Source organism: Ostrea edulis, chromosome 9, assembly GCF_947568905.1.
Source record: "Ostrea edulis chromosome 9, xbOstEdul1.1, whole genome shotgun sequence".
Lineage (NCBI taxonomy): Eukaryota > Metazoa > Mollusca > Bivalvia > Ostreida > Ostreidae > Ostrea > Ostrea edulis.
In genome coordinates this window covers 12,965,501-12,988,175 of record NC_079172.1, presented here as the reverse complement: position 1 = coordinate 12,988,175, position 22,675 = coordinate 12,965,501, and the positions used below count along the sequence as shown (strand labels likewise).

Below are 22,675 nucleotides of genomic sequence, written 5' to 3'. Positions count from 1 at the left end.
AAAAAAAAACAACAGACATACATACACAGTACAAGGTGCAATGATACAAATTGTGCCTAGAAACACTTTAGGCCTCTAAAAAGGCCAAAAACGTCGAAAAGATGGAGCTTAGTCGAAACTCAGTCACATTTGATTCATGATAAATTCCATTCTAATAAAAAAGTTTTTGTCATACGCTGTATATGGTAATGTTGGACTTACAAAGAACATTGACACCGTTGACCATTCAATCATTCAATATTAGGAAAGATGAAGATATCGAACAGTGATCAATGAACAATGAAGAGTTGGGCAAACACGGACCCCTGGACATACCAGAGGTGGAAGGAGTAACCAACCTCTGTGAGCCCAAGTTTTGACCAGGTAAACTGAGTAATCCAAAACCAAAATCAGTGAGCCAAGAATGGCCTAACAATCGGTATGAAACACATCAGAGAGCATTTGACTCAATGATAGGTTAAATCATGTGATAAATTAGAGGTTTTAGGAGTTATATCCACAAAGTGGTTAAAGTCTCATTTATATTATAGACAGCAGCAAGTTTACATCAATAATGTTTCACCACATTTTAACTCAGTAAGTTGTGGTGTACCACAGGGTACAATTTTAGACCCTCTTTTGTTTTTAATAAAGGTAAATGATGTCTCTTTGTGTTGATGAAGAATTTATAAGCTGATGATAATGCTATATTTTATGCACACACAGATCCTTGCATTATTAAACAAAGTCTGAACAGTGTTGTTGAAAAATGTTTTTCATGGTTTGTTGATAACAGGTTGTCACCACACCAAGGCAAACAGAATTAATTTTATATGGACCACCAGGACAACTTAAAAAGTATTACAGATTTTTTGAAAATTATTGTGTAATGGTCAAGTTATCAAAGATTCTGAAATTGTACAATATTTAGGCATCTGTATTGACAAGTTTCTCTCTTGTAAAAAATTATTTTAAGCATTATGCAAAAGGTCAACAAACTCAAATTTTTATATAGATATGCATTGTCTTAATATGCAGTCAAGATAGATCTGATGTTCTGCTATGATACAATGTTATGTTGACTATGCCTCTTGGTATTGTGATATAAGTAAGCAACTCAGCATAGATTACAACTAACTCAAAATAATTTGTAAGGTTTATTTTAAACCTTGATTCAAGAAAAAGTATTTTCTGTAACATTTCAGACAGACTCTCTGAATATGTTAAAAATTGATGAGAGAGTTACACAATCTAGGTTAAACCATGTTTTTCATATTTATCATGGAAACACATCAGCTTACCTTTGTGATAATTTTGTAACAAATAATAACATTATCAAAAGTGCTACAAATAGCAATGTTCATACATGTAAGATAAATGGCAAGATAATATCTACAAAACAAGATGTGTTTGTGAAACACTGATGCTCCCATATGGTAGCAAAGTTAATATGGTAACAAAAGAAAGATCTTGTCACAAGGAATACATATGTAAAATATGAATGCTCTATCATTAACTGTTTAAAAGTTAAGACCAAGGTTGATGTTTTTCAAAAGTAGGCCAAACTCAAAGCTTAAAGGCCGGGAGTAACCTAGAAAATTTTACACCCCTACAGCAATTAAGCATATATGGCAAGAGGGCAGGGCTTAGCAGTGTTATCAGAATAAGCAGCAATCTAATGCTTGACTCTACAGGTGCTCTGTAGCAGACGATATTTTGAACAGGGAGACTGACATGATTTATCAAAATAAACTAAAGTTTTCCCGCATTTTTCTACCACTCTGCTCGATCTGTGAGGCACTGAAAGGCTATGTTTTTACTTTAACAAAACTTCACCCTAGGAACTACAAAATGAATTCATCATTGTTTTATCCATGTCTTTTAAAACATGTAGTTTTTTTTTTATAATATACACAAATATTGGTATATATGATATACTAATACTTATGATTTTCCTCTTGGTACCTTTCAATTATGAGAAGAATTTGGGGGGAAATTGTAGCTGTGCAATGGAGGACATGTGCATTGAAGGGTTATTAAGAAACATTTTGTCCATTATGATATTTGGAGACCTACTATCTGTGATTGTCTCTTTTGACATTGTAATGTTCACATGTAAGAGTCCAGATTGAGAGTAATTTTAGAGTGATGGTTGATCAATTGGACATTTGTCATCATTGGTGAGAGACAATTAATGGGAGTTACACAACTGGCCTAGGAGATTGTTGCTTAATCAGACAAACATCATGCTTGGCATTATTCGAGAAAAGGTACCAGCAATCCTGCAAAACTCTGAAACAGTAATATCAGACTGAACAGTCCTTATGAGTTATTTTCATAAAGTTAACCAATTTTTTTAATGGAATGTGATTATATATGATTAAAAAATAAAATTTGGATTTACCAATGATATATGAGTAAGTACTTTTTTTCCACGTTATACAGTGATTTGATTACATGTTACCTTTGGTGCAATCCCTCTTATCTAGAACTAGACAAGCATGCTCCTGCAATATGTGAGTCAACATCCGGTGTAAACAATAACAAAAGATAATCACACCCACAAACTGCCAATCTCTAGTTTGAAATACAAATTTAGCCCTGCTTCAGATTTTTGAGGCCAAAATTAAAACTTCATGAGAATTTATATCTAAAATAGATATGGCCAATATATGCACAGTTATGAGGGGAACAAGCATACCTATTTTAAAATTTCAGTACAACAGCTTAATCTTTATATTTGCAAAATAAGTGCTGCAATCTGAATGTGACCAGAAAATTCATATATTCCACCATTTTCACCGATTGGCTGCTTTTATACCCAATTGCCGGCCTTTAATGTTACAAGGTCAATAACTCTGGTACCAAAGGATAGGTCTTGTTACAAGGAATACACATGTCAAATATGAAACTTCTATCACTAACCATTCAAAAGTAATGACCAAGGTCAAAGTTTTTCAAAAGTAGGTAAAACTCCAAGGTCAAGGTCACAAATTTTACACATGTGAAATATGAAAGCTCCATCACTATCCATTCAAAAATGATGGCCAAGGTTAAAGTTTTTGTGTACAGACAGACCAAATACTACCTTCCCCCATATCTCTGATTACGGGGGCATAATAAATTCTTTTCTATTTCATAAGCAGAGATAATTCAGAAGACAGATTAAATTGCAGTAGGCTAAGCAAACAGAATTTTACAGAAATAATGCACATTTTTGTATCTGAAATAAATTTGGAAATAACATCATTTTGCATTTTATGCTCTTTTTTTTGGGCAAACATAATTTCAAAATAAAGTTGATTTTTGTATAATAGAAAAGTAGAATATGACATAAAGATTAACTTTTTTCTGAATTAGTCTACATGATTATGAAAAGACAGAAAAAATAATTGTTTTCACACTAAAACATGTGCATGTATTTAATGTTCATTTATGTATTTAATGTTCATTAAATTATCCAATGAAAGACATAGGGTATCATTATTAAGAATTATCATGCATGTTCAGCTTCTTTTTTCTTAGTCTTTTCTGACATTTTGGCTCCTGACACAGAAATATCAGGAACAAATACATCCTCATAAAGGTCCTTTTCTGCAGAATTCAGTGTTTTTTCTGGTGACAAATTTGGAACATCAGGCAACTTCAGACCTGAAATTATCACAAATTTCTCATTTGATTTTAATCAAATTAAGATTCACAATACAGTACACAGCATCACATCAAAGATAAATGCTGTGTTAAACAAAAGACTGGTTCTATGTGTCCTCTGGAGTATGCCAGAGATGTGTCATTTCACCCATCCTCTTTATAACAGCCACTGACAGGTGTTTGAGAACTAAAATTACCAGCAACTGGAATACAATGGACCCATATAAACTTGTTAATAATTATGAATCCGTGGGATAAGAAATTTTTAAAACAAGGATAAATTAGTATTCTGTGGTAATGACACACATAGTTAAGCTTCTTAATCATAAAAAAAATGATAAAAGAGACACTATACATAGGAGATGAATATCTAGTCATGGTTCAAATTCCTCCATTGTTTGCATATAGGTTATGGTGCAATATTCTTGACCCAGGAGTCTATGATTTTTTCATCTCCTTGATACGAAGAGTTCTTGTATGATTTCCAAATTAGGTTTAAATTTTATATTGTATTGATATTACCAAACTTTGTATATTAGCCTGGGTACCTCAGTGGTTAGATCACCTGTGGCCAATTCAACTTAATTGATAGATTATCATCCCCGCCCGCCCCTCAAAAATCGGCCCGCCCCGAATTTTTTCATTTTGTGAAACTTACAATTTCCGGAAAATTTTCATGCCCGACTCTGGTATTTACACTTCTTGTTTACATTTCCAGTATAGCAACGTGAAAAGTCACGTGATGGAAATGGATATGGTTTTCTTAATTTCTCGCGTTCTTACAGGAGTAAATCTTAAAGAAGTTAGGTATCTTTCTATGTTTGAAATTAAAGCTTAACCTGGAATTCGTCTGTGAAATGAGCATAGCTTGATATCCATCTGGCATTAAATGATGCACTTCTGTTGACAAAAACTCGTTTGTCATTGATATTTTTCTTAGAAAATAAAAAATAAAATCCTACCACCTGCCCCATACTTTTTGGTGACCCTGGATGATAATCTACTAATTAAGTTGAATTGGCCTAACTAGCAGTGCAAAGGTCCTGGGTTTGATACCCGATTGTTCACAACACTTTGCTCTCCTTGGCTACAGCATGTTCATTTATACAACTTACTGTAATACACAAGGGCTGACTTTACAATTTTACTTACAACAATCTGGAACTATAAAAAATATGCTAACTCTAAAACAGACGCTGTAACAGACCTCAAGAATTTTGGTAGAAATGTGATAGAATGCAAGTGAATTATACCTGAAATGTCACAAAAATTTATATATTATTAACAGACTTCATGTATGTCCTTAACTCTTAAATTGTTTTGTTCAAGTCTTAATTTAGTTATGAAAAATATTCACTTCATTGAAAGGCTTTGGGTGCAAGCATGGCTCTCAATTTAAAATTGATATTTTCAACATTTAAAAAAATACATGTACAATGTACTATGCTCTGTAGAACATAAATCACACATATAACCGTTCAAGTAAAGAACTTTAAGTTTAACAGAAGACTCCAAACTTTCATCTATATACAAAATTTGTGCTGTTTGATATAAATAGGTAAACTTATATAGTCCCTCTGCATATGAGAGAGGCATATCTAACTCATTCGTTAATTCTCTTTCTTTTAAATGCTTGCTTGTTAATTATCTCTGAAGATGACAACTGAAAACAGATTTTGGTATATATATTTTTACAGCAGGTACATTTGTTCTTACCTAGTAGTAGATCTGCCAGTTCGTCAGTGCTTGACCGCTTATCTCCCTTGTCATCTGTTGTGCCCTTGACATCTGGATGATCTCCCACTGCAGCTGAATGACCTTCCTTCAGAAGATTCTCCAGACTTGCATCCAGTGACTCATCGTCTTCATTACCAAACATACTCATCTCAGTCTGAATGTCCTCCTGGTCTTGTATTGCCTATTGAACATAAGAAATAACTGAAACAATACTCCTTTAAAAATCTCTAAAACAACTCATCATCACATTTCACCAAATAAAATACTGGAAAGCATTTATAATCAAAAAGGATATCATGCAGCAATTGATATCACACAAATCACATTGACCAAACTTTGCTGACATATCATGCATATCATGGGCACATTGAACAAACTTTGCTGACATCAACACAGGCTCGCATTTTTCTCAGAACATGTCTATTACATGTATTGTACCTGATTTAAGTCTTCCATAACATCTGTAACTTTATCCAAGTCATTCCTTTCATTGATGCTTTTTAATGTCTGAGCTCCACTTTCAATGGCCTTTACAATCTACAAAATATAACAGGACTATCAAAGGACTAGTTCACTTTATGTCTTAAATTATAAACAAAGAGTGGAAACTGCATACTCTTATTAGCAAAAGTTGTAGATTTTTAGGATTAAAATTCAGCATGTCAAAGTGCATCTCCTATATCAACATATACATGGAAAATCAGAAGGTCATCCAATCGTTGGTAGTTTTGAGTACAATGAATGACAGATAAACAAATTAATTCCCAGGTCCCCTGCATTTCATTGTAAAAGAGTCCAGTGTGTGTGTGTGTGTTTGTGATTATTTTAAAATTCAAGAAAACACACCATGTACAAATAAACACACAGTAAAACTGGTGAAGAGTGAGTTGTATTAAAAATATCCTACAGTGAAAAAGAAAATAACATTAAGGTTGATCAATCCTCTGACAGGTGATTTATCAATATTAATGGTTGAAAGTGGAACAACTATATTAATTTCAACTCAATATAGTTAGATTTAATTAATAACTACAGAAATTGTGTATGTTGCCACATTTTTAAAGACATCAGACATACAAAAACAGAAGTATATGTTAACATCAGAAAATCACACATTTTTGTGATATGAAATAATCAAAATACAGTAAAATATCTCTATCTCGAAGTCCGAGGGACCTCGAAAAAACTTCGAGATATCCAGGGGTTCGAGATATCCAAAATCGATCTTGAATATTTTTTTTTTGAAGGTGGATATTTGATGCATAGTATGAGATTTGCATTATAAACAACAACCCCGTTGCCATTTCTTATAGTTTAATGCAAGTTGATAAATTGATATGGCAGAATTTCAAAGACAAACATTTCGGTTTTTTTTTAAATATATATAAACATCCCATTGAATTAACAATATGTTAGATGATCATGCTTGTATGCTTACTTTAAGTTTACTAATGTCTAGGCTCGATTGGGATGTAGCTATTGCGTTCTAGTGAAAGAACCTATCACGTAAGAAACAAAAAAGACGGATTTAAAAAAAACAACTTTTAAATGTTAATTAAATAAAATTTTGTGTTTTCTCTGTCCTAGTTTTAATGACGAAGCGTGTATTATTACATGCAATATCATTATTATGAGCATTACCTTCAAGCACACTTCGACAATTTTGTACGTTTATCTAACTCACATGTTAATGATATAGCGTGTGTCCTTCAAAACACCCTCCCTGGAATCGGGCGTGTTAGTTCATAATTGGCGGTGGACTTAATCCGTAATGTTGGAAGGCTTCACTAATCACCCAAGCTGTTAAACTATTTATTGTGACCTGGGTCTACTCGGAAAAGGCGAGCATGGATTAGCAGTCATTAATTATAATTGGTGTAGCCGCAGGTGTGAATTTGTGACTTACGACGCCAGGTATGGTAAGCAGATCGGAAAATTGACTGCACTTCGAGATAAACCAGGTGAATTTAGGGCAAGGGACCTTGAAAATACTTCGACATAAGCGGAGTATTCGAGATTACCGTGTTCGAAATATCAGAAGTTTTTAAAATCATTTATATAGGGAAGACGGCCGGGACCGGCGGTCGACTTCGACTCAAGCCGGGTATTCGAGATAAACCATATTCGAGATAAAGATATTTTACTGTATATAAAAACTTGTTGAAATGACAAATTTTAAATGTCAACAGTTTAGAAAAGCTGCTAATTCATAAATATGTATAAATTAATTGTGGATATCGGGGAAATCATGTATAATGGACATTCAGTAGAAGAAATACTAACACAAGAGTTATTGCCCTTGACAACATTTTTAAAATCATAAATAATTATCTATGGAAAATAAAAACTTTTTCAGTATCAATAGTTTACCAAATTTTTTATTTTATTCAGTGAATAAAATTCCTTTGAAAGATATATTTCTATTATGCAAAAAGTAAATTTAATAAAGATTTTTGCAAAAACTTATGACATCACATGAGGATTAATTAACCTTAAGAATTTGATACAGTAAATCTGTATTTTTATTTTTTTTTTACAAAATGGGGTCAAATTGCTATAGATTCCTTTTTGTGTACTTTAAGAATTTAGCAAATTAATTTTGTCACTAATGGAAACATAGGAGATTTAATTTTTTATTTAATTCTAATTTTTAATTTTCACTCATTTTTGGCAAATTTCATAGACTTGCAAAATTGCAAAAAATTTATCTGACCATATTTACAGTATGTTTTTATAAAAGAGTAACATATGAATAGTATATGGTGAAATGGGAAGAAACATGAATAGCCTGGTTTTTTAAAATTTCATTACCATCTCCTCTGATGCAGCATGACTTATTTTGTGTAGAATATCATCTAAAAGGTCTATAGAGTTGGATAATTTGGAAATCCTCCCCTGAATTCTCTTATACTCTCTGAAAGTTCTTAAAGCCTGCACAAAAATGATACAACACAACATTAAGCCACATTTTAAATACACGTAACTATATAAAGAACAATATTAAAACTGTACCCTCGTTTACATAATTTGTAAATAATTACAGAAATAAGAAATGTTTCTTGCGATAATTATTTGTAAAAATAAATGTTACAAAACCAGCAAGATTTTCCAAAAATTGTTCCCACTACAGACACAGCATATATAATATTAACTAAAAGAAAGATTTATCCACAATTACAAAATGGATATACACATGTATTGAAACTTACATGCTGTCTCATGCTTTGATTTCTGTACTGAATAGCTTCCTTTTTTAATCTACAACCAGCACAAAAACATTTACTTTCCTCCTCATTAGAATCGGTTTCAATTCAATTTATTTCACTCAAACCACAATATGGTACATGAGGTGTACAATATAATAAAAACAAACTGTATACATAGTACAGGTGAAAAATTCACCAGGGAAATGCAAGTTAACAAGAAAACTATGGAAGACAGAAATGTTCTTACACTCTAGATAAAAAATTACACAATTTAGTTAATTCAAAGTCATCAAGTGAACTGTGTAATATTTAGGTTTGTTACAGGACTCTTCTTGCAGAAGGTAGTGGGTATTCATCAGCAAGTTGGCCCTTATTACAGATATGACCAAAAAAATTGTGGTATTCCTCTTCATCAATAATTTGATAAATAACATGTTCTCCATAGACTTCTTGACACACAGACCATATTAGTCCAGTCGATTTGTCAAAAATTTGGGTGTGATGATCTAAAATTAATTGTGAAAGAAATTATTTTGGTGTTGAGAGGTACTCCATTATCATATCAGACAAGAGGTTGGCAGATACTATCTCTCAGATTTTCATGAAATGCTGAGTATAGGTTCTTACTTTATACCCAAATGTTGAATTAACATGGAATAACTATTTTAAGATAATTTTTTGGTGCAAAAAGGTAACAAAATATTGAAAGTTGTGCTAAGTTTGAACAGCTCTAAAATGTCATATAAGGGCTGTTCAAGTAAAACATACATGGGTGGGTGGGGGTGGGGGGGGGGGTTACTTAAAAATTAGGAAGACCACCAATAGAAGTGATTTTGGTACTCTCTTATCCACCCCTAGAGGCAAATAATGAAGCTTATAGGCATGCATCTATAGAAGCAAATTGATTTATTTAAATAAAATTTAAAATATTCCCAAATCAGAAATATTTCCCCATCATACAGCACAAAATACTTTTTCATCTTGATATCAACTTTATTTCAGTATTCAATACATGCAATTCCCTTAAAAGCATAATTCACAGAACACCAGGATTGCCTCTGTCAATCATGCATTCTTCTGATTATTTTCTCACATATCACATGTATATGGTTTGGTAAAATAATCACCCATAGAATCAATTTTCATGCAAAAACCACCCACCACAGAATCAGTATCCCTCAGTGTGAACCACCCACCACAGAATCAGTATCCCTCAGTGTGAACCACCCACCACAGAATCAGTATCCCATCAGTGTGAACCACCCACCACAGAATCAGTATCCCTCAGTGTGAACCACCCACCACAGAATCAGTATCCCTCAGTGTGAACCACCCACCACAGAATCAGTATCCCTCAGTGTGAACCACCCACCACAGAATCATTATCCCTCAGTGTGAACCACCCACCATAGAATCAGTATCCCATCAGTGTGAACCACCCACCATAGAATTAGTATCCCATCAGTGTGAACCACCCACCATAGAATTAGTATCCCATCAGTGTGAACCACCCACCATAGAATCATTATCCCTCAGTGTGAACCACCCACCATAGAATCAGTATCCCTCAGTGTGAACCACCCACCATAGAATCAGTATCCCTCAGTGTGAACCACCCACCATAGAATCAGTATCCCATCAGTGTGAACCACCCACCATAGAATTAGTATCCCATCAGTGTGAACCACCCACCATAGAATCAGTATCCCTCAGTGTGAACCACCCACCATAGAATCAGTATCCCTCAGTGTAGAATCATTATCCCTCAGTGTGAACCACCCACCATAGAATCAGTATCCCTCAGTGTGAACCACTCACCATAGAATCAATATCCCACCAGTGTGAACCACCCACCATAGAATCAGTATCCCTCAGTGTGAACCACCCACCACAGAATCAGTATCCCTCAGTGTGCACCAACCATAAATATTTTTTAAAAACTGCCTTCCCCATGGTACCCCATATGTTTAAATGGAACAGCCCTAACCAAGAAATGGAGAAAAGCAATATCTTATGTTACATATATACACTATATGCAATAACTAAGAGGGTTATTGTGTGTACATGTTCATCCAATGAATGAATTTATTAATGGTTAAATTTGCACATATTTCAAATCAATATTTACTACAAAAAATGATCAAAATTTAAGATCTCATAAAACCACAAAAATAAATTCTATATACTCACAAAGCTGAAGAGGTATATTTAAAGTTAGAAAAATAAATTTAGTTGGAAAAGCAATGTTTGATGGGGAAAAGTTAAACTGAAATCTTTAAATTTTCAATTTAATAGTGCAAAAAGGTCAACTACAGGTACTTTAATGTTTGGTCACCATTTTGATGTAAAATGGCTATTTTCACAGTTTTTCCTTTTAAGAAGATTTCTTTTTCCAGTATATTATGTGACAGAAAAATTTTGTTTGTTCAAATCTGCACTCTACTTTTTCTGAAAGTTCAATGTTCACAAAAAATCAACATTTTGACTAAATTTGAGTAAAACTGCGATAATGTGTCACCTTGAATGCTATGTACAGTGCTCCCTCAATCTATTGCCAACTTTTGTTCAAGACGAATTTGGGCAATAAAGCGGAGGTGGCATTAAAACGAATTCACCATTACCGACAATGCACTGAGCAGTCAAAAGAAATTCAATACCATCAAGTTATTTTGACTCAAATCTGTATAAACATTTAGATTATCTTGAGTTTAATCCTATTAAAGAACAGGTTTGATTACCAATGGGTGTTAAGTAATTGGCAATATTATTGAAGGAAAACCCTATAAAATTTGACCATTTGTTTGTGAAAATTGGTGGCATATGGCATTATGCGGGGTTGGCATTATAACTGGGATGTTAACATGAGAGGAAATCTGTTCTTAAGGATTTTCAGGCAATAAGCGGGGGTGGCATTATAACGGGGGCAATATATCGAGGGAGCACTGTACTATTAAACACTATACAAAAATCATCTAAAACTGTATTAATACTATACAAAAATCATCTAAAAACTGTATTGAACATGTGGTATATTTTGTGAATTTTTGCCAAAAATTGGGTCTTTAAACCTTTGATGATTTGCCTCAAATATACACATTTTTGAATGAAATTAAGCTAAATTGTTCCTCAGAATTTTTTTTAACAGAAGATACTTCAATTTAGCCTTTGTATATTTTAAAACAAAAAAATCACCTGATGATTAATTACTTTAAGAGGGCAGTGTGCAATGCACATTAAAAAGTTAGGCTTTCCCCTTCCACACTTACCTCTCTCCCACAGCAGATAACTTTTCTACTTTATCCGTAAGTGTGCTTGAAGTCTTCTTAATTCTAGAAAAGATGAAAATACTGTAGAGATAAATGAATTTTAAGTATTTACTAAACGTTCTGCAATCAAACATTTAACACAGCTATTAAAACAATATCAGTTGTAACTTTCATATTAAAAACAGTTTAAAATCATTGATTGGTGAGTAAAAAATATAAATTGAAAAACTGTTAACATTAAAAAAAAATGAAGGCACTTTGTTGATATGGAACATGCTCATTATGCTCAAGTCACCTTCAAAAATATCTTAGTTTGCCCTTTCCCAACTCAATATTTCAAATTTGATTAGGTTAGTACCAGTATATGTACTGAGTAGGCAAATTTTCATTCTTGAAGATCTTGCAGTTTACATTCATTTTTATTCCATATGGGCTTTACACTGGTATAAAAGAATTATGATTAAAAAGCATGAACAATTATTTTGAGATGGGGAGATTTAATTTAGTCTGTCAAAAAAGGGCAAACACACTTTTTATTTTTGACCTTAACTGATACTAAAATATGTGCTTTTCAAAAACACCTCTCCTTAGATATTACATTAATTTGAGTATTATTTGAGGTTAAATCAAGGCCATAATGCATATAGACATAGCTGCAAAACTTTCGTAAACTCTAAGCAGTTATTATATACAGTAAAATGTCTCTATCTCGAAGTTCAAGGGACTTCGAAAAAACTTCGAGATATCCGGGGGTTCGAGATATCCAAAATCGATCTTGAATTTTTTTTTGAAGGGGGATATATGATGCATAGTATGGGATTTGCATTATAAACAACAACCCCGTTGCCGTTTCTTATAATGCAAGTTGATTGATATTGTGGGATTTCAAAGGCAAATATTTCGGTGTTTTTTTCTCCATATCTATAAACATCACATTCACAATGTGTTTCAAAATTAAGATGATCGTACAATTTGTATGCTTACTTCACTGATGTCTAGGCCCGACTAGGATGTAGCTATTGCGTTGTAGTGAAAGAACCTATCACGTAAGAAACAAAAAAGACGGATTTTTAAAAAGAACTTTTTATGTTTATTAAATACAATATCTTATTAAGTACAGCTAATACGCATGCTATTTTATTCAGCATTTTTTATCCATGATGATAATGTGTTTGGAGGGATTTCGTATTTTTTAGCGATGGCCGCCTTACTGTCAATTCCTTTCTCTACATCTGCAATAGCTTGAATCTTAGTTTCTTTGGTATGCGATTTTAACTTTCTTTTAATGCCCAGGGATTAGCAGCTTGTCTTTACTGTCTTGAGACATGTTGTCGAATGATGAAAATTTCACGGGTCTCTATTTATATGTTGTTGTGATCCAAAGTGTTTAATTTCTGTTCACTTTGAAGATTTTCGTGTTTTCTATGTTCTAGTTTTAATGATGAGGCGTGTATTATTAAATACATTATCGTTATTATGAGCATTAACTTCAAGCTCACTTCGACAATTCTGTGCGTTTAACCCACATGTTAATGATATAGCGTGTATCAATCAAAACACCATCCCTGGAATCGGGCGTGTCGGTTCATAATTGGCGGTGGACTTAATCCGTAATGTTGGTAGCCTTCACTGTTCACCTGAGCTGTTGAAACAATTATGGCCACCCGTGACTACTCGGAAAAGGCGAGCATGGATTAGCGGTCATTAATTATAATTGATGTAGCCGCGGGCGGAGACGTGTGTTTTAACGACGCCAGGTATGGTAAGCAGACCGGAAAATTGACTGCACTTCGAGATAAGCCAGGTGAAATTAGGGCATGGGACCTTGAAAATACTTCGACATAAGCGGAGTATTCGAGATTACCGTGTTCGAGATATCAGAAGTTTTTTAAATCATTTATATAGGGAAAACGGCCGGGACCGGCGGTCGACTTCGACTCAAGCGGGGTATTCGAGACAAACCATATTCGAGATACAGATATTTTACTGTATATACAAAAATAGATTTAGTCAACACATGCTGCCCATGATATCTATTCAAAAAAAGGATCCGAAAAAAAAAAGGAAAGCATAATGCATCACCAACTTTGTGCCATCACATAAGAAAGTAGTATTTAGTTAGACAGGGAAATATAACAAAAAACACGGCATTTAAAAAGAAATTTTAGAAAAATCAAAGAAGGTTTAAAATTAAGGACTAGATATGGCTGTTGTCCACTTCTAGTTTGTAGACAGATAGGCAAATAGATTGACCAACTAAAATAACATACTCCTGATTTTCAATCTCAGGAAAATGAATTACTGTAATTGGGGAAATGATAGCGGTGGTTTTAATTTCGCTATGTTTGCGGTTGGGGATTTTTCCGCGAAATTAAAAGAACCGCAATCATTTTGCAAGTGTGACACAATACGTTTTGAACAGTTACCAGTAATCAAATAAAATTTGAATTCTGAGAAAATAAAACCACCCCAATTAAACCAATATGAACAAGAGGCCCATGGGCCACATCGCTCACCTGAGTCACCTTGGTCCATATCAGAAGATTTTCCATATCTATTTGCATGTAAAACCGTAGTCCTTATTATGGCCCCAAACCTTCCCCTGGAGGCCATGGTTTTTGCAAACTTGAATCTACACTATGTCAGAAAGCTTTCATGTAAATGTGAACTTCTTTGGCCCAATGGTTCTTGAGAAGAAGATTTTTAAAGATTGTCCCTATATATTTGTATGTAAAACTTTGATCCCCTATTGTGGCCCCATCCTACCCCGGGGGGGGGGGGGGGGGGGGGGGGGGCATGATTTTAACAAACCTGAATCTGCACTATATCAGAAAGCTTTCATATAAATCTCAGCTTTTCTGGCTCAGTGGTTCTTGAGAAGAAGATTTTTAAAGATTTTCCCTATATATTTGTATGTAAAACTTTGACCCCCTATTGTGGCCCCATCCGACCCCCGGGGGCCATGATTTTAACAATTTAGAATCTGCATTATATAAGGAAGCTTTCATATAAATCTCAGCTTTTCTGGCTCAGTGGTTCTTGAGAAGAAGAGTTTTAAAGATTTTCCCTATACATTTGTATGTAAAACTTTGATCCCCTATTGTGGCCCCATCCGACCCCCGGGGGCCATGATTTGAACAATTTAGAATCTGCATTATATAAAGAAACTTTCATATAAATCTCAGCTTTTCTGGCTCAGTGGTTCTTGAGAAGAAGATTTTTAAAGATTTTTCCTATATATTTGTATGTAAAACTTTGACCCCTATTGTGACCCCATCCGACCCCCGGGGGCCATGATTTTAACAATTTAGAATCTGCATTATATAAGGAAGCTTTCATATAAATCTCAGCTTTTCTGGCTTAGTGGTTCTTGAGAAGAAGATTTTTAAAGATTTTTCCTATATATTTGTATGTAAAACTTTGGTCCCCTATTGTGGCCCCATCCGACCCCCGGGGGCCATGATTTTAACAATTTAGAATCTGCATTATATAAGGAAGCTTTCATATAAATCTCAGCTTTTCTGGCCCAGTGGTTCTTGAGAAGAAGATTTTTTAATGACCCTACCCTATTTTTACCTTTTCTTGATTATCTCCCCTTGGAAGGTGGCCTGGCCCTTTATTTTAACAATTTAGAATTCCCTTTACCTAAGGATGTTTTGTGCCAACTTTGGTTGAAATTGGCCCAGTGGTTGTTGAGAAGAAGTTGAAAATGTGAAAAGTTTACAGACGGATGGACAGACGGACGGACAGACGGACGGACGGACGCCGGAATACGGGTGATCAGAAAAGCTCACTTGAGCTTTTAGCTCAGGTGAGCTAAAAACCGTAAACTTTTAGCACCGCGAAATTAAAACCACTTACAGTATCAGGGTTCAAAATTAACTCATGTCCGTAAGTACGAGACTAGTAAAAAATGTGTCGGACTAGTGAACTCTCTATAGCACTAGTCCGTACGGACTAGTGAAAATCTGGAAATCAATCTTGAATTGGTAAAGATTTTTAGCAAGATTTGTCTGAGTCTCTTAGATGTTTGAACTTATGGTTGATTACCTGCATGGTCAAGTGTTTGCACGACTAATGACAGCCTGATCTTCCAAACACATGAAGTGCGTTTGAGACCGCCGTTCTTTGAATGTGCACAAATTGTCAAATTCTTGCCGATTCCAAACGCAGAGTACACATCACGAGAACGTGTTCTAGGTGCAAGAATTGCAAGTAGTGTGGTCTGAGAACATGTACGTTTGTGCGCACATGTTCTCGTCATTCGCGACTCTAACACTCTAACACAGTAGTTCATAACACTATAGCTCATGACTTGGTCAATCGAGTGAATTTTTTTGACTTTATTGATAAAATTTCGAACTCCTGTGACTCTAAGATCTGAGCACCAAAACAACAGGAACGTCGATCTCGAACGCACTTATGGACGTTTATAAAAGGATTAACTCGGAGGTTAATATTGTATGCTTCTGAAGATCTTGAATGCAAAATAAAATATGGTGGTCTCTTTTTCTTCTGTAGGTGTCAGAAATTGAATTGTTTGCAACTGTGATGTATTTGGTTTGATTAAATACTATTGAATAAAATGAAGATCATTTTATGATATACTGGACGGACTAGTGAAATGCTTTGCGGACTAGTGAACATCAAAAGTGACTAGTCTGTACGGACTAGTGCTTGAAAAAGTTAATTTCGAACCCTGAGTATTCATAGATGTCTTAAACCTATCATGCCACTCAGTAAAATGTCACTTACACCACTTTGCACAATGCATCTCTGAATATCATTGCATTGACCTCCTACCTCAAAATTTGTAAGTCTTCTTCTGTGATTTCCTTCACTTGTTCATTATCATGTGAACAAAATTTTACAACCTGTCAAAGATAGAGATAAAAAATGTCTTGTGTAGTAAAAAGTAAGATGTCTTAAACAATCTCTAAAATCCTTGAGGAAATAAATATAATCACATTGGACAATTACAGATTCTTTTTTTCATACAATTACATGCACACTATACACACATACTATGCATTCATTTACACACATCATTTATAAGTTCTTGACTGACTATGGGGAAATATTTTCAAATTCTATGCAATTTTAATTCTAGAACATTTCTTGGTAGCAGATGTAGATTTATTGTCCATTATTACTTGTAAACAATTGATTACCGGTATGTATGTATTCCCTTTGATTTGCTTGAGAAGTCTCTCTTGCAAAACAAAAGTCCCTTTTTATTTAAAGCCTCCAGACTCTAACACGTGTGATTTAAACTTTTGGAAAACTGACACTGAATAGCAACCATGTCAAATGAAGTGCCCATGTAATATACTATCAAGGATTTCAAAGTGGCTGTGATGTGAAACGCTGCCTTAATAGATGGACTTACAACAGTGTCTACTTTTGTGCTGATCGCTACTTTCTTCGTTTTCACAAGTTGTTGTATGACCACCTTAAACTCGAGTTCGGAGGAACACAGATCACCATACTGGCTGTACAGAGCTGAGTACTCCATAATGTTGCTCACAATATCACAATAAGCCTGGCACTGGTGCCTCTGCAACAGACTGGTGCACACATTCTGAAATTACAGGTTTTATTACTTTAGACTTTGAATTTTTTGTAAGATGAACCTTCTAGATTTGTATTGTTATTATGATTAATACCACACTGTCATATAGAAGCAACAGCAAATATTGTGAGAAATGAATTTTTGCAGGATTGTATTCTAATGAAATTGAAATCAAATTGAAAGTCCAGTGAATAAGACTGGATGACAAGGTATTGAATTTTCATTAACAGATTCTATTAAAAGCCTCAACAACACTACATCATAAGCATCAACATAAGAAGAAGTTTTGGTTCAATAAGTTGCCTTGTTCTATCACATCATAACTGCCAACCTATTCAAAGCCAAGATCCATGAATTGAATAAATACAAGTATCAGTACATTCCAAGAATTATTTCATATTATTCTAACAAACTGTAGACTTTTTTGTTTTATACTTTTAAGCTGTCCTCCAGAATGTATCTTGTGTTATCCTCCGTTGTTTTGTCTTTGGTAAGTGTACTCCAGCCCCAGGCTATAGGAGACTTCAGTAGAGTGTCATATCCCCAAGTCAACCATCCTTTCCCATTGCATTCTGATGAAGATTGAAGAATGTCATTTTCTTGAAGTTTTCGAATCTTTCCAAGACTACAAAAATATGAAACAGGAATAACTATTTTTTCATGTTACAATTACGAGTTGTGTCTATAAAAAAAAATAACTAAATGGATCTCATCTAATTTTATGAGACTCTTTATCTTTCATGTCAAAAAACTCAAGATGTGTTTGTGAAACAGTGGTATCCCCATATGGCAGCAAAGAACGGTTTTGTCACAAGAAATAAGCATGTGAAAGATGAAAGCCCCAAAACTACCCATCTTCAAGGATAATAAAGTTTTTCAAAAGTAGGTTAAACCCCAAAGACAAGAGGTAAAATATTTTCTACCCAACAAAAAATGCTATCCCTTCCCAACTCGTTAATTTCTGTAATCCTTATCCCAATTCAATCGATATAAGATGTTGGAAAAAATCCCGATTTTATATTTGAAGATTATAGAAATTAAACTAAAAGTGTGGTGAATAAAACAGTTACAGATAAATGAATTTGTTTGTTTTATCATTTTATGCACTAGATCTGACATGATCAATAATCAATGTATTTGACCAGAATATACACTTGTATTAATAAAAAATCCCCAGGGTTCTCTGTTTAGTAGTACCGGTCCCTGACAAATTATAGTGAGCAAAGCGACGCGGTGAGCTCGCTCCATTGATCACATAGACTATGTGAGTCACTGAGTTTTCGTAAAGACCGTTTTTAGTGATCTTTTGATCATTTTATTTTTAAAATAAAATCCATACTTTTTCCCTGGTGCTAACTTCGGTTTGTTGTTTTTTGGTCCTGATTTGGATATAGATAACTAATGCCAAAACTTTTAGCTTCGCCCTAAATCAGTCGCACCTTAAAGGGACTAGTTCACGTTTTTCGAAAGAAATGTTTTTCATTATTTATGTTAAAAATATAGGTCATTTAATGTTGACAACCAAAAGTTGGACCGTCTGAATGCAAGGATAAGAGCAATATTTCATCTTTGATTCTGTGTTATGTAAACAAAGACTCGAGTCTTTTTATGTAAACAAACAAACCAGTGAAACGTTAATTTTGTAATTTAAAGCATCTTCATATTGTACAATTACAAATTATAACTTTTAAATGACACATTTTACCTAAGAATACTTGAGATGTGATATACATGTATATAATAAATTTGGATCAATATCCATTCATTTTGAAAACCCCGTAAACAATAACAAACCTCAATTTTTAATTTCAAAACAAATAAATAAACTCTCTATAATGAGCATCTATCAGGTCCAGTCCAAAGACTATTTCTACCTATGTAGCTACTTATAGCTACATAGGTATTTAAACCTATTCCAGGTAGCTATTTTAACCTACTTTTTCCTTTACTTGCATTTCGTGGCCAAACGCAGGAACGGCGCAATATGGCGTGTACCAAATTTCTTGATTCACTTACACTGACGATGAATACCACAAAAATATTGGACAAAAAATGATTACTTTCTAACCTTTCAAATTTGCAACTACACCCAGTTCCATTTTCTAGGAGCTTAGGATCAAAGCAATGTGATAGGAAGTCTAAAATGCCTTACAAATCTGTATTAATTTAAAGTTTACCTTCATGCATTTTTACATTAAAGGTTCTTGGAGAGATTTTTCATGCATTTCCTCTACAGTCTCCACCCACTTAAAGTATTAAAATTCATATTCCGAATTTTGCAGTGCACATGCACAATGTGATACAAAAAACGACCGACCTGTTTGAAAGATGTGCCTTAATTATCATTCATTTATATTTTTAAAAACAGGTAAAAGTAGGCAGAAGTAGCTATTTTAAGTAGGTTTAACTACCTAGGTAGCTATTAATAGCTACGTAGGTAGAAATAGTCTTTGGACTGGACCTGTCTATCATGATGAATAACCTCAATTTTTATTTTTTGGGGGGAAACCTTCTAAACATGTAGACTGTAGATTTTGATCATTTAAGTGAAAAACAAAATTTGGAGGAAAATCGTGAATCAGTCCCTTTAAGACATTATTGCAACTCAAGATATTATAAACTGCAAAAATATACCTAAGCATTTCCGCAATAACAGTATCCAAGCAGTTTGGTTGCTTTCCTTTTCTTGCAAACGCCAATGGTAACGATTTTCGCTCGAAAATACATTTATTGGAAAGTTTAAAATCATCTTCTATGACCTGAATCCAAAATTTCATTTTCTGGGTCCATGAAGATGGATTTAAATTCCTTTCCCGAAAAGGAGAAAACAAAACGTTCATTCTGGTGTCGTCTATCCATACTGCTGGCCTATAGGGCTCCATTCTTTCGTTTAAGTCTGGTTTCAAGGTTTGCTCCCAAATATTAATATAATTCTAAAATCGAAAGTGTTCAAGTATTCAATGTAGGTTTCGTTATTTTGAAATGCTTGTTACTGCTTTGAGGTTTCAAACCTCCAGTTGATTAGGACGGTGTCTCTACTAAAGATAAATTGTACACTGTAAACTAGCACATTCCGGAATTATGTTTGGCAAACATTTTGACTAAATCATGACGTGATACTATATGACCAGGACTTGTAGGCTGTCGGTCTGCTTCTACCTTCTGCTTCTTCCTGATCATGATGATTATTCTGCCAGAAATTGGGTGCGCATGAACAAATTAAGTTAAAAACTAGCAGAGGGGGGGGGGGTGTTGAAGATATTAGCTAGGCCCCTGCAATTGCATGCATATACGCCAAAATAGACAAGAAAAATCTTAAGGAGGGAAGGTCCAAATCCCTCTATATTAAAATCCTAAGCGGGAAGAATGAACAGAGGCGGATTTCCGAAGGGGGGGGGGGGGGGCACATGTGAACAGGGGCTTGTTATGAAAGATACATGTTGGGGGTGTTTTGATTTTTCTACACAAGCCCCTGTGTATTTGTCAAATAACTCAGCCATTCTGGATGCCAAATTTTGAGTTTATATCTAAACATGCCAATAATTACTTAATTGTGGTGAAAAGGAGGGGGGTCTAAATTAGCCACTGATCAAGAATGCTTTGTTGGAGGGTCCAAAGTTTAGTTTAAATTGTTAATTACTGCCCAATACGTCTACCTTTATCAACTATTTGAGGGTATCCCATTGGAAGGTAGAATTTCCTGATAGATGTTCAGATTAACCCGATTACAAATGTTTTCTTAAGCATAATTAACCAAACTTTTTAAACTGAATACAATCAGTCTTAATTGACACAGCTCAACCCTGTTTTTATTATAATAACTCAATAATTCATCTTACACATGAATATGAATATTTGGGAATTATATTCAGTTGTAATGGTAAACTTAATATGCAGCTGAACAGCTAGTTGACCGTGCACGGAAAGCTTTTCATGCAATTAAACATTCTTGGCCCTTTTATGGTAAATTATCTGTAAAAACTTAAATTAATATTTAAAGACATTTTGGATGTACAGAAGAAAGCTTCAAATTTAGCCATTAAATATGAACTAGGAACATTCCCTATCTGCTTTAAAGCTCTCCCGTCTGTGTTCAAATACAAAAGACTAAAAAGCTATGACGATGAAAATGGTATTGAAAATCCAATACTTAAGGCTTATGCTGGCAGACGGGGACATTGGCAGGGACAAGTAATAAAGTTAAGAAATAAACTAAATCTTTCATCATTAGATATTAATAAAGGCACATTCTACAGTTACTTGACGAATTACTATATTGATAATATTAACATGCAATTACAAAATACTGAATTCTCTAAACGTGGAAAATTACTATTTTACAGTAGAATTAGAAAGAACTATGAATTACAAGCGAAAGTAGTACGCTCTAAATTCCACCCCTTAGAAATTGAAACTGGTAGATATTCAAAACCATGTATTCCAAAAGAATTTAATATCGTTGTTTTTTTTTCAGTTTTGTAGAACTGCTGTTGAAGATGAGTTACATTTTTATATTTATAAAGATATAAGAAAGAATTATTACCCTCTGAACATCGACAATTCAGAAGATGATATATCAAAGGAAACCCATTGTAAAGTACTATGCAACCCTGTCAATGTAGTTTATGCCAGAGGGTTATGTGAATTTTTCCACGAATGTTTTGAATTGCGCATCAAAACTAAAGTGCTATAATCATATTTAATTGATGTTAATACAGTTTGATATCACATAGATGTCAAATATACAGCGGGCGGATCCAGGAATTGCGGCTAAGGGGGGTGGTGCAACTTTATGAGGGAGGGGGTCTGAGGGCCGCCTTGGGGCCACCAGTGGGCCCAAGGCGAAGCCCCCCGGATTTTACAGATTTTATAGGGCTTGAAATATGTATCCTATATAGTAATTTTTACTATTTTCTATTATTTTTAATAGGATGAAATTAATAAAATGACGCCCATTTTAAGGGGTTTTTGGAAGAACTGTAAGTTCTCCCAATAAAATTTATACAAATATTTATATAAATTTATGTCGAAATGCGCATCTGGTGCATCAAAATTGGTACCGTAGACGTTTTACATACAATAAAACAATTTAAGATTTTGTACGTCATTTATTTCTCCGAGAGTGGAAGAAATTATTGCTTTAATTCTTTTATCATTTACATTTTTCTAAACAAGAGACCACGATTTACATTGAGGGGGTTGGGGGGGGGGGGGGTGCCCCCCTTAAATCCGCCACTGATATATATACTAGTATTTATGTATAT

At 34.2% G+C, this 22,675-nt stretch overlaps 1 protein-coding gene across 1 annotated transcript; it reads right to left on the bottom strand.

Annotated features, from left to right (window-relative positions):
• Positions 1–1,122: 1,122 nt before the first annotated feature.
• Positions 1,123–20,418, bottom strand: LOC125659315 (charged multivesicular body protein 7-like). Its single transcript, XM_048890953.2, has 10 exons — positions 20,046–20,418; positions 17,847–18,036; positions 17,229–17,420; positions 16,643–16,713; positions 11,840–11,902; positions 8,577–8,625; positions 8,179–8,298; positions 5,806–5,904; positions 5,347–5,548; positions 1,123–3,630 (listed from the first exon to the last, which is right to left on the bottom strand). The coding sequence occupies exons 1-10, from the start codon at positions 20,291–20,293 to the stop codon at positions 3,476–3,478; spliced, it is 1,389 nt and encodes a 462-aa protein (XP_048746910.2). The 5' UTR covers positions 20,294–20,418; the 3' UTR covers positions 1,123–3,475.
• Positions 20,419–22,675: the final 2,257 nt, after the last annotated feature.